Here is a 13690-nt window from a genome sequence, read left to right as displayed (position 1 = left end):
CACAGGACCATGAAAAAGTCTCGTCTATCCACTGATGTCCACGCCTGTAATCCAGATCCTCAGGAGGCTGGGAGCTGAGTGTGGAGGTTCAAAGCCAGCCGGGCAGGAAAGTCTGTGAGACTCTTACTGTCAACCAACCACCTGAAAACCGGAAGTGGAGCTGTGGCTCTAGAGGTAAAGCTCACGTCTACAAGTTCTTGGCCCTGAGTTCAAACCCCAGCACCCCAAAAACAAACCAATCCAATCCAACACAAAGTAAATTCTCCACAGCCACCAAATGTGAGCTGAACCTGTCATTTTCTACTAGGACCAGAATTCAGGGCTCTACCTGGCTCTGCTCAGAGATTACTCGTGTGTGTGTGTGTGTGTGTGTGTGTGTGTGTGTGTGTGTGTGTGTGTGTGTTTGTGTGTGTGTGTTGGGCTTTGCCCTGGTGCTGGAATTTGAACTCAGGACCCTGTTCTCTTGCTTAGCTCCTATATTTTTCCCCTCAAGGCAGGTGCTCTGCCACTTGAGCCAAAGCTTCCTGTGTGGATTTTTGCTGGTTCATGGGAAATAAGAGTCTCACAGGTTTGTCCACCTGACCTGGCTTTGAACCTCCATCCTCAGATCTCAACCTCCTGAGTACTGCGGTGACAGGCGTGAAACACGGACCACTGCTCCCTGCTCATTCTGGAGTTTTACACACACACACACACACACACACACACACACACTCAGCTGTCTAGGGAAGCCTTGGTCTCTGGCCCAGGTGGACTTGGCAGGGAATCTACCGCCCCCGTGTGGGCGCAGGGCGCGGCTGCAGCGTGCAGAGTGACAATGTTCCAATTCCACAGGAGACCAGGAGAGTGGAGACGCCATGGCCTCTGCTTAGGCCAGAAAGGGTTGCAATCCCCTCTCCTCCCTCCCAAGGCCTTTTATTCTGCATGGTTTGCAAGGGAGCTGGAAGAAGCCTAAGAGCGGTGCTGGTGGCTCAGGCTGTCACCCCAGCTACCCAGGGGCTGAGATCTGAGGATCACAGTTCAAAGCCAGCCTGGGAACTCCAGGAGACTCTTAGCACCAATGAACCAGCAAAAAACTGTGGCTCAAGTGGCAGAGCACCCGCCATGGAGAGACACAGTGCCCAGGCCCTGAGTTCAATCCCCAGGGTAGGCAAACAAAAAAAAAAGACATAAACCTGAGAAAGTGTTAAAAAAAAAAAAAGACCCACATACAGTGTCTGAAATACAATGACATGCACATTTGCATAGGAATTGTATACTATACTCAATATATTCTACAATATATTGATAATATGTTATATATTAATGCATATATACACATGTGTATATATAATATAATGTTTTGTTTTTGCTAGTCGTGGGGCTTGACTCAGGGTCTGGACACTGTTCTTGACCTTTCTCGGGTAGAGCTCTACCACTTGAGCCACAGCACCACTTCCGGCTTTTTCTGTGTCTGTGATACTGAGGAATCGAACCCAGGGCTTCCTGCATGCTAGGCAGGCACTCTACCACTAGGCCACGCTCCAAGCCATAATGTAATATATTTATAAAATATATTATGTATTATAAATACATTCATACACACACATGTGTGTGTGCATGTGCGTGTGTGTGTGTGCTCGTAGGGGGGCCTTGAACTCAGGGCATTATCTATTCACATGCTTTAAAAAATATAAACAAAACATTCAGAGCTGGTGCCCTACCCTCTGAGCCATGGCTTTAGCCATCTAAAGACCCCCCAGCCAAACAGGAAGTTTATCTGAAAATCTCCAGGCAAAAAGTAGCTGTGGCTTCAAGTTAGAATCATGTGGTTCACATTTCACAAAGACCAGCACATAGCTCAGCTTCTGGAATCTGCTCACCTACTTCTGCACCATTATTTTTGGTAACCTGTAAAATGACAGATCACAGTTCAAAGCCAGCCTGGGCAGGAAAATCTGTGAGACTTTTATCTCCCATGGACCTGCAAAAAAGCCAGAAGTGGAGCTGAGGCTCAAATGGTAGAGCGCCCTTCTTCAGAAGAACAGCCAACCAACAGCACGAGTCCCTGAGTTCAAGGCCCAGGACAAGCAGACACACACACACACATGAAAACACTCAAGTATATGACCATGGTACAAAAACAGAACTTCTACAATGCCATCCGTTTCTATTGAGCCTGTGTCTGGGGCTAGATTACGTAACATTCCAAGCTCAGTTATTTAGAATTGTAAAGAAGGGTTTCATTTCCCCATGTTAAGGTAGTACCACAACACACACACACACACACACACACACACACACACACACACACACACACACACACACACACTATACAGAGAGAGAGAGAGAGAGAGAGAGAGAGAGAGAGAGTTGATGTGTTGCATTTCTAACTTACCATGGGGAGGGGAAACCCTTCTTCACAATTCCTTGAGGTAAAGATGTGGTGAAATAAAAGCAGGAACTGAATGAGCTTCAGGCGGGAAATGTGTAAATCCCATCTTTCTGGTAGCACAGGCCTTTGACGCCTGGCCGTGTCATGCACGTGTGTCACTGGTGAATGACTCGTGTTTCCAGTGGGCTCTGACACCCCCTGGCTCCATGAACCCCAGAACAGAGAAGTCACAACTTTGTCCTCCAGTAGCAACGCTAAAGTTGCTGTAAACTTTATTTTATTTGGTAATCCTGGGGCTTGAACTCAGGGCCTGAGCCCTGGCCCTAGCTCAAGGCTAGGGCTCTACTAATTAAGCCACAGTGCCTCTGCTGGTTTTCTAGTGTTTCACTGGAGCTGAGACTCTCACAGAATTTCCTGCCCGGGCTGGCTTTGAACCCAGGTCCTCAGAGGTCAGTCTTTTGCATAGCTGGGATTCTAGCCATGAGCTATTAGGATCCCAGCTACAAGCAGACAGTATGTAGAGGAGGAGACATGGGGTAGGAGAGAGCTGGAGGCAGCTGGGCACTGGGCGTAGAGGCTTGGTTTGCTGCAGATCCACTTTCTCTCTGCGTAGACCCTGGCGCTGCTAATTCCAGCTTCATTCAAATAGGCGTATTCCCCAGAGCCTCGAACTTCCACCCTAGAGCCAAGCAGAAACACGCTCAGTACTCACATTTGGGTATTTACTTGGTTGTGTTCATTGTTCTTTTTTCTTTTTGTCAGGTGTGGGGTTAGAACTCTGGCCTGGGCCGCTGTCCTGAGCTTCTGTGTTCAGGACTAGCTCTGCTTTCCCATTATGAGCCACAGCACCACTTCTGGCTTTTTTTTTTTTTTTTTTTTTTTGTGGTTCATAGGAGTTAAGAGTTTCATGGATTTTCCTGCCTCGGCTGGTTTCAAACTCTGATTCGCAGATTTCAGCCTCCTGTGTAGCTAGGAAAACAGGTAAGAGCCAAAAATACTAGAAAGTTTGAAACTAATGTATTATAACGATTATTTCAAATGATAAAGCATTTATTTAGCTTCCCAAAGCATAACACAGATGTTAATCTCTAGAATTGCATGTGTGGCTTTAATAAAGTAAACAGCCAAATATTTTCACTCCTTTCAACCCAGAATAAAGTCCAATTGATTACATTTAATTTTACAAACACAACTATACTATTAAATTCCAAAGTATATATTTATATTGTTTCAGGAAGCAAAATTCAGGCACTAATCCTGTAATAACTGTATACTTGGCTTTAACAAAATAAACATCATCACATTCTTTTCTTCAAAGCAGGCTAAGATCTCTTCTATTTAGTAAAAATTTTTTTTTTTTTTTTTTTTTTTGCCAGTCCTGGGCTTGAGCTCAGGGCCTGAGCACTGTCCTTGCACTTTCTCAAGGCTAGAGCTCTACCACTTGAGCCTCAGCACCACTTCTGGCTTTTTTCTATGTATGTGGTACCGAGGAATCGAACCCGGGTCTTCATGCATGCTAGGCAAGCACTTTAACCACTAGGCCAAACTCCCGGCCCCGAAAAAAAAAAATTTTTTTAAAGAAATATAATTTTAAGAAAATAATAATATAAAAATATAGAAGAAGTAAAAAGAAAAATAATAAATTCTAAACTAAAAATAACAAAAATGATGAAAAATAATAGTAAATAATTAAAATTTTTAACGAATAACAAAATAAGGAAAAAAGCTAATTATCAATCAAATCAAAGTTGTCAGGGGACACGCAGAGAGGAAGGCAGAGAGAGAAACCCCAAGTTGTAAAAAGATGGAATGTCTCCTGAGGGGTACCAGGTATTTTCCTATTTTTCCTTTTTTGTGCGTCATAGAGCTTGAACTCAGGGCCTAAGCACTGCCCCTGAGCTTTTAAGCTCAAGGTTAGTGGTCTACTAATTAAGTCACAGTGCCACTTCTGGTTTTCTAATGTTTCACTGGAAATAATGCTCATGGAATTTCCTGCTTAGGATGGCTTTGAACCCAGGTCCTTGGATATCAGTCTTTTGCATAGCTGGGATTCTAGGCATGAGCTTTTAGGATCCCAGCTACAAGCAGACAGTATGTAGAGGAGGAGACATGGGGTAGGAGAGAGCTGGAGGCAGCTGGACACTGGGCGTAGAGGCTTGGTTTGCTGCAGATCCACTTTCTCTCTGCGTAGACCCTGGCGCTGCTAATTCCAACATCATCCAAATAAGCGTATTCCCCAGGGCCTCGAACTTCTGCCCTAGAGCCAAGCAGAATCACTGTTCAGTATTCACATTTGGTTACACACTTGCTTTCTTTTTCCTTTTTTTCTTTATGTCAGTTGTGGGGTTTGAACTGGGGGCCTGGATGCTTTCCCTGAGTTTTCGTGCTCTCCATCATGAGCCCCAGCACCACGTCTGGCTTTCTGTTGTGTGGTTCATGGAAGATGAGAGGCTCACAGATTTTTCCGCCTCTGCTGGTGTGGAACCCTGATTCTCACACCTCAGCTTCCCGTGCAGCTAGGATGACACGTGAGAGCCACCAGCACGCAGCTGTGGCCTGTCTTTTCTTTTTCATTGTTTTTTCTTTCTTGCCAGTGCTGGGCTTGAACTCAGGGCCTGAGCACTGTCCCTGAGCTTCCTGGGCCCAAGTTTAGAGCTCTACCACTTGAGCCACAGCACAATTTCCAGCTGTTTCTGTGTATGTGCTTCAGAGGAATCGAACCTAGAGCTTTGTGAATGTGAGGCAAGCACTTTAGCACCAGGCCACAACCCGGATGCTAGGTGTGGTTCTAACAGAAGTAAGAGACTAGCGCTCATTTGACTTTAGTGCTGAGCACTGCTGACTGAGTTGCGTTTCTTCTCCATTCTCAAAGTCCTGGTGTGAATGCCACCTGTCTGTCCATCACCCGACCATCCCAGTCACACTAACCACGCATTCATTCATGACCCACGGCCACCTGTGGGCTCCCTAGACGTGACCTTCACTCAGGCTCAACTGTTTCCAAAATGCAGAAAAATAAACCATCATCAACAACAACAAATCCATGCTGGGTTCCAGGACTCACAGCTGTCATCCAGCTACTCAGAAGGCTGAGATCTGAGGATCACAGTTCAAAGCAAGCCCTGGAAGAAAATCCATGAGACTCTTATCTCCAATAAACCCTTTAGCAAAAGCTGGAAGTGGTGCTGTGGTTCAAGTGGTAAAGCGCTGGCCTTGAGCAAAACCTCAGGAACAAGGGCCCAGGCCCTGAGTTCAAGCCCCAGTCCTGACCCAAACAAACAAACAAGCAAAAAGATAGTTGAAAACATACAAGTTGGTGAACTCTGTGTTGTCTGCCCACTTCCAACTGTGCTTTGAGGATTCTCTTCTAAGTCCAATCCAATGATCGTAACCTTTGTGTTTTTTCAAGAAATTCTGTAATAAAACACAGTAAGTTGAAAATGAGAGTCCTTCTCTTTAACACAAATCCCCTTCCAGTTTTTTCCTGGAAGGTAAGAGTCTCATCGACTTTCTTGCACAGTTTGTCTTGGAACTTCGATCCTCCCATCTCAGCCTCCTGGGTAGCTGGATGACAGCGTGAGCTCCTGGCGCCCAACCCTTTAACTTCACACAACCTCTCCAAGTCGGGGTGGGGTGTCTTCACCATGTCACAGAGAACAGGAACCCCAAAAGCATTTCTTACCAGGTCCTGGATGGTGTCAAAGGTGGCCAGATTGGCTCCAAAGGAGGCACAAAAGTCCTGACTAGATGTCCAGTTCCTTCTGGTCTCAGAAAAATAGAAACACTGATTCCCAAAGCCAATCCACTCTCTTGGACAGGAAGAATACAGGCTGTGCTCTGGAATGCGGCTTTCTGCTTGGTTCACTAAACACACAATGGATTTGCTTTATAATCAGTCTTCTGTTTTCTGTGCCCGTCCTGGGGCCTAAGCCAAACATTGGCCATTCAAAGCTACTCACCTGCTAGAATCGCTGTTAGCATAACTGTCGTCCCAAACAGAACCACAATAGTCAAGAGACAGCACTGCAGTTTGGCTGTGGTGATAGGTGACAATATTCCCAGGCATATTTCCCAGAGCTTTTTCACTGCAAAAAGAGGAGAGTTTGAATCTAAGGAAACTTCTAGAAGGAAAATGATCATAGCATTCCCTACTTGTGGCTTGTCCTGGCTCAATTGCCACCAAGGCCATCTTGCAATGGTAGAAAAGGAAAGAATGGAGGAGCTGAGCACTGGTGTCTCCTCCCTGTAACCCCAGCTACTCAGGAGCCCAAGATGTGAGGGTGGCAGGCAGGAAAGTCTGGGAGACTCTTTATCTCCACAGAACCATGAAAAGGCCAGAAGGGGAGCTGTGGCTCCAGTGATAGAGCCAACCTTGAGAGACAAAGGTGAGTTCAAATCCCTGCTTGGTCATATGCTATATGATAGATATTATAAACATTTCATATGACATACCATTATGTTCTATGATACATAATTTTTTTTTGCCAGTCCTGGGCTTGAGCTCAGGGCCTGAGCACTGTCCTTGGACTTTCTCAAGGCTAGAGCTCTACCACTTGAGCCTCAGCACCACTTCCGGCTTTTTTCTATGTATGTGGTACCAAGGAATTGAACCCAGGTCTTCATGCATGCTAGGCAAGCACTTTAACCACTAGGCCAAACTCCCGGCCCTATGATACATAATTTATATAACATCATGGTATATGTTCTATTGTAAATATACTGTATAATATAGCATTATATTATATTATATATACTTTCTTTTTTGGTCAGACCTGGGGCTTGAACTCAGGTCCTGGGCACTGTCTTTGAAGGTTTTCCCTCAAGGCTAGTTAGTGCTCTACCACTTTGATCCACAGCTCCACCTCTACTTTTCTGGTGGTTCATTGGAGAGAAGAGGCTCATGGACTTTCCTGCTCAGGATGGCTTGACCACCAGCCACCTGAGTAGCTGGGATGACAAATGTAAACCCCAGCCCCCTGGCTATATAGACCCTTATATTACATACAGGATTAAGTTACATGGTGCTATATAATTGTTGTATGTTGTACTTTATCAATCCTATAACATACTATATGATCTACATGCAAATTGTATATATAATATAAATATATGGAATAATAAAATATAATAATAAAAATGTCATATAAAAGTAGGCCACGAGAGAAGTGGGGCTGTGGCTCAGGTATAAGGTGGTAGCCTTGAAGTGAAGAGCTCAGGGACAGCGCCCAGGTGCAGAGATCAACCCGATGACCCACTAAAAAAAGAAAAAAGAAAGAAAGAAAAAAGGTACACTGGGAGTGTTGTCTAGTGGTATAATGCCCAGAAACTTGAAGCCCCCCGGAAGGATCACCAGAGACCGAAGATCAATGCAAATTGCAATGAGTCGTTTATTGACGAGCTCGAGCACGGGTCTCTGCGCACTGATAGTCGAGTGCAGACCAGAGGCCACGTGCACAAAATTACAGCACCTTTACTACATTCTTTGGTAGGGGGCAGGTCCCAGTAAGCACTGGCACCAAGATTCCATTAAATGATTGGCACAATACAAAACGGGAGAGGGTCATGACTAGTCATTGGTCGGTTTAGCAAGCTGTAGTGCTTTGAACTGATTGGCTGATGGGTGAAGGGACAAACCCAATAGGTGATCAGTGGAGAAAACCTGCGGACAGGCTATCAGGCTTCTGCCTAGTTCGCTGGCTCTCGCAGGTCCGACCTTGTACAAGTATAAAGATACAAATGAATACAAGTATAAAAATACAAATGGCTAATCATAGGTTTATAGGAAATATATAGATATTTTCTACGCTCCTCAGTGGAACAGTGCTTCCCTAGTATGCATGGGTTCGATTTCTCAGAAAAGGCTGGAAGTGGCCAAGTGGCAGAGCACTAGCCTTGAGTAAAATGTATCCAAGGACAGTGCCCAGCCCCTGAGTTCAAGCCTCAGGACTGGCAATAAAAATTTTTTAAAAGTAAGGGCTGGGAGTGTGGCCTAGTGGTAGAGTGCTTGTCTAGCATGCATGAAGACCCAGGTTCGATTCCTCAGTATCACATACATAGAAAAAAGCTGGAAATGGTTCTGTGGCTCAAGTGGTTGAGCTCTAGCCTTGAGAAAGTTCAAGGACAATGTTCAGTCCATAAGCTCAAGCCCAGGACTGGCAAAAAAAAAAAAAAAAAAAAAGCAGCAGAAGAGGAGGAAGAGGAGGAGGACGACAATGAGGAGGAAGAAGAGGGATGTTACTCCAACTCAAGGCACACATCCCAGATCTAACCTTCCCTCCTCCATCCCAGCCTAGCTGCCTTTGTGGGAAACTTCAACCCTAATGCAAGTTACCTGCTGGCCAGCTTTTTGGGTTGTCTGTAGAAGGCAGATTTTTCTGTACCATTCTCACCAAGGCTTCTGTTATTTTTCCTCCTTGTTCTTTTTAGGCTGAACCGACGGCATTTGCAAGTGTTCTATGACAGCTGGATGTGCAGATTCTCCCACCAGCCTCTGTCTTTCCTGGCTCTTAGTCCTGACAGAGAAAACAACCAAAAAAACCCAAACAAAAACAAGAGAGGAATCAGGATCTGAAATTCAATGGATTAGAAATGAAATGATTGATGTGTCAGAATTATTATTATTATTATTATTATTATTATTATTATTATTATTATTTGCCAGTCCTGGGGTTTGACCTCACGGCCAGAGCATTGTTCCTGAGCTTTCTCAAGGCTAGCGCTCTACCACTTGAGCCACAGCTGCACTTCTTTCTTTTTCTATGTCGGTGGTACTGAGGAATGGAAACCAGGGCTTCATGCATGCTAGGCAAGCATTCTACCACTAAGCCACCTTCCCTGTTCCCCGAGATCTATTTTTCATAATAATAATAATAATAATGCCTTCTTTGGCTTACAGGCTGAGATACTATCTGAAGTGAAAACACTCTAGGGCAGGAAAGATTGGAGAATTCCTTAGCTCCTGTTCAGCACCAAAAAGCCAGAAGTGGAGTGGAGAGAAGTGGCTCGAGTGGTAGGGTGCCAGCCTCCAGTGAAGAAGCTCAGGGACAGCGCAGCTAAAACATGTTAAAAAGAGGGGGCTGGGAGTTTAGCTCCAGGAGAAGGAATTCAAAGAGTTTGGTTATGCTAAATTATCTTGCTAGCAGATAAACCCTGGAAACAAAAGGCCTAGCAAAGTGCTCAGTAAGAAGTTTTGTCTTAAAGGATGCCAGAGTAAGATTGGCAAAAGTATCTCTTGCCACTGATATTAATTTTGTGCACTTTAAGATCTTTGTGAGTATGAATGTGTGTGTGTGAGAGAGTGAACATGTTCAAGATTAAACTGTCAGCATGCTGTTTTTACGGATGAGTTTCTACTTGATACACAAAAAGGTAAATGGGTGAATTTAAGTCTAAACTCCAAGAAAAATGATCAAGTTTGGGTATTCCAAATATCTCAAAGAATTACTGCATTACAAGGAACTAGTTAAAATATTTTTCTAAGGATTCCGTGATTTGCATTTAAAAACCTGGTATTATAATACATTAGGCTGTTTATATTATAATCAAGTTATCCACTTTAGCAAAAAGGCATCAGGGAAACTGGGATTTATTTCCCTCAACTAAATTTGAGGATAAGTATTAGAAATAAGTAGTAGATATTTAAATAGAAATGTTTGCTTATCAGTGTCAAGACCTTTGTCTGTCTAAAAGTGTTTATGTAATCAAGTGGCAAGAGAAAGGACAGGGAAAACTTAGGGTAGGCCTGTGGGCCATAACATTGAGGTTGAGAGGAGAACTGGCAAAGGTGTAGCTCTGGTGTCTAGGGTGGGACAGGCCCTAGGGAAAGTTCACACATGGCACAAAAGCTGGGCCAGATGTCTCACCTTCATCCTGTCCCTTTTCCTTGCAGACTGACACTGAAAACCTGATGGTAAAATGTGGGTGATGTGATTGGTATTTCTGAAACTGCCCCTTAAAAATATATGAAATTGGAAAAAAGGCTTTAAAAGGAATGTTTAAAAGTTTATCTACTTATGATTTAGTCTCAATACTAGTTTGCAGTTAGATGTATTTAGGAAAAGAAAGATGCTAAGTCTGGATTTGGGTATAGTGATATTTGTAATTCTTGCATCAAGGAAAATCTGTAATTTGGGTTTAATCTGTTATTGGAGTTCTAGGCAGTAATTCAGACTGAAAAAAAAAAAAAAAGCCTCTTAGCAGGAGGCCTGGAGGCAAAGGGGATGGCCTTGAGCCTATCAGAGTAATTCAAATGCAAATAAAGGATAAAGTGTGAAGTGTTAAAAGCAAAGGTTAGTAAAAGTTTTTTTTTTAATTAGAAATGGTTTCTGGATAAAATTTGGAAGTGAGATTGTCCTAAATATTTGTTTCAAAGTTAAAAAAAAAAAAAGGAAAGTTAGTGCTACCAAATGATTGTTTCATTGCCATTCCAGTTTTGCCTTGTAGATTTTCTGTAACAATTGTAGTCAGGCCCACAGAGAGAAACAGATCATTCTTACAAGTTTGTCAAATGTAACCCAAGTTACATTTTGGTCCTTAACAAGTTTCAGGTAAGTTCATGCTTAAAATCTACTTCTGTGTTCCTCACCTTGTTGCTTTGAATGGAAGTAAAATGGCCTTTTAAAGGACTCATTGAGCTGAAAACTGCATTTCTGGGCCAGTCTGGGCAATGTACCTGCGAGATTGTGATATCTAATCTGCCAGCTACCCACCCTAACCTGCCTGACTCCCCCACCCTGCAGGGACCTACTTTCTGTGCTAAGTTGAAAGTCCCCTGACTGTATTTAAAAAGTCAGGATTGTCTTAAAATGCTTGTTAAAAGAAAGAAGACAAATCCCATGAAGTTTTGAGTATGTTGCAAATGGTATGAGTATGTCTGAAAGTTGGAGCTCATAAGGGAAATGGGTATACAATGAATTTCCAGGTATGTAGACCTCCCCATTTTTTTCCCCCAAAGATCAGGGAGCTGAGCTGGCTGATAATACTAACCACAATTTAATTCAGTCTTCACTGGCCTTGCAGTTGACTCTGGAGCACATTCGTCATTTGGTTGATAGTACCCAGACACCTGTGGACTCTGAGAAAGTATGCCCTCTTGTCCCCTCACCCAGGCGTGGATTCACCATCACCAGAGCTCCAGGGCCCAAGCCTAGCTGGACAGGACCCTTCCCTGTGACCTGAGGCCCTCAGCCCTCCATAAAAGGCCCCACCTGGTCATCCCAAGACTGCCAAAATGAGCGGACTCTGAGCTTAGATACACCACACCCAGGTTAAACAGGCATAACACCAAACTTGGACTCTGCTGTGATCACCAAGACACAGGACCCAGAACTACCATCTCCAAAGAGATGGCGACTGGGACCCCCTACCAAGGACTCCGTAAAGCCAAGACTTTTCTATTCTTAATTGTAATCTGTGTTTTGATATTCGCCCCAAATCGCTATCAGCCTACGTCATTTGATTGGGAGTTAATGGACCCCACACCTGGAAGATTATTGGCCAAGGGACTTGAACATACTTACTATGTAGGGCCCTCTTTTGAATTCAGTCTCTGTGTTTTATGGAAAAGTCTAGGAAGTTATAAAGGCCAAGGTCTCCCAGGAGCGTCATGAGGAGAAGGGGGAGGCGGCTGACAAATTATGTCTACCTGGTATGGCTGTGGCAATTTCGAATTTGAAATAATACAAATCAAAAAACCATTACGAGGAACTACATAGTGTGCTTTTCCATCCTAGCAGAACCTTCTGCTAGGCTGCCAGAGAGGCTCATTGCAAGAACTGGGGCTGTGAAACCATATCTTGGGAGTCGACAATAACCCCTACATCTCTCTCACTGGACCCCCAAATCAGAAAGTTCCAGGCACCTGTACCCCAGTTATTATTATCGTAAAACACTGCGATGCCTTAACCACATCTGGATATGGGAACTGGAAAAACATGGGGTCTCTGCCAGGAGGCCAGGAATGTTTCCTTCCACCCTTTCTTAACCCAGGGCGCCCAAATTGGGACTTTCTCTTCCATAAGGCGCCCCCTCCGCTTGCCGGAGCCTACTACTTCTCCCTCAGGGCTGCCCACACTAACTTCCCCTAAACTTGTATTTTTTGCCAGTCCTGGGCTTGAGCTCAGGGCCTGAGCACTGTCCTTCGACTTTCTCAAGGCTAGAGCTCTGCCACTTGAGCCTCAGCACCACTTCTGGCTTTTTCCATGTATGTGGTACCAAGGAATCAAACCCGGATCTTCGTGCATTCTAGGCCAGCACTCCACCACTAGGACAAACTCCCGGCCCCTCTAAACTTGTTTTAAATGAGCCTTAGATCTTTGACACATCCTCCAGAACAGAAGGGGGCTCCATCTCCTGTTTCTCAAAGAGGAAGGCCTCGGATGGCTCTGGGAGAGGCCTGTTGTTTTTGTGCCAATTAATCTGGCATCATCAGAGATACAGTGATCAAGGACAGTGAAACTCGAGCACAGACCGCAACCAAGTGGTTTCAGGTATGTTTAGCCAGTCTCCCTGGCTGACCACACTTTTGTCTGCCCTGGCTGCACCCCTACATGGCTTCTCACTGGCATTACTGCCAGGCCTTGTATCCTTCATACTTTACTCCATTACATAAAGGGGTGAATGAATTCTGTGAAACTCAAGCTCTTACAGTCTCCATACATGAGGATGCACAGGAGTCAAGTTTGACTCAGTACAAACACAGAGAGAGGTGTAATGTAGAAAATGGGGAAAATGCATTCTTACGGAATGGTAGAAATTAGGGACTGGGGTTTACATCCTTCCCTTCCCCAAGCTCCCCTCTGTCACCATTCACTTCAACTTAACACCCTTTCCCCTGCCATTCACTTACCCAGAAGAAGGCTGTATCCTTGCCCACAACCACAAGATTTATGGTGAGAACACTCAGCATGTGTGCTGGGCTTCTTTGAAAACCGCCTGCTTCTCAGATTGGGGCTGCACCCCGAGATCCCAACCTTGGGGTGTAGTCTGGGTGTGTCGGCTCCTTCCCTGGTGAAATAAACGTTTAACATCTTAATTGTATTCTGAGTCATCTCATATTTTGTCCACCTCTGGACTCCACTAACAGCACCAAGACCTGGGTTCAATTCCTTGGTACCACATACAGAGGGGGAAAAAAGCCAGAAGTGGTGCTGTGGCTCAAGTGGTCTTGAGAAAGCACAAGGACAGTGCCCAGGCCCTGAGTTCAAACCTAGGACGAGCAAAAAGAAAAAAAAATAAAGAAAGAGAAGAAAAACTCATCCTCCCCCCCCCCAAAAAATAGCAAGAGTAGAAAGACAAAGAAGAACCTATCAAAAAAAA

General features: G+C 44.5%; 1 protein-coding gene and 1 long non-coding RNA gene across 2 annotated transcripts; both read right to left on the bottom strand.

The window, feature by feature from the left end:
* Positions 1–2398: 2398 nt before the first annotated feature.
* LOC150042109 (C-type lectin domain family 2 member D11-like) lies at positions 2399–6433 on the bottom strand (the record flags this gene model as incomplete). The annotated part of the gene is made up of 4 exons (XM_090325296.1): positions 2399–3053; positions 5685–5788; positions 6057–6238; positions 6334–6433. Coding segments are annotated over 4 exons (591 nt in total), but the record flags the coding sequence as incomplete, so codon positions are not given.
* A 1-nt stretch (position 6434) lies between these two features.
* LOC150042108 (uncharacterized) lies at positions 6435–13253 on the bottom strand. The gene is made up of 3 exons (XR_016533678.1): positions 13221–13253; positions 8706–8886; positions 6435–6459 (listed from the first exon to the last, which is right to left on the bottom strand). It is a non-coding gene; the product is annotated as an uncharacterized LOC150042108 (long non-coding RNA).
* Between the last annotated feature and the right edge of the window lie 437 nt (positions 13254–13690).

Source organism: Megascapheus bottae, chromosome 37 (assembly GCF_031878675.1).
Source record: "Megascapheus bottae isolate mThoBot1 chromosome 37, mThoBot2.hap1, whole genome shotgun sequence".
Taxonomy (NCBI): domain Eukaryota; kingdom Metazoa; phylum Chordata; class Mammalia; order Rodentia; family Geomyidae; genus Megascapheus; species Megascapheus bottae.
This window is presented reverse-complemented; position numbering and strand designations above follow the sequence as displayed.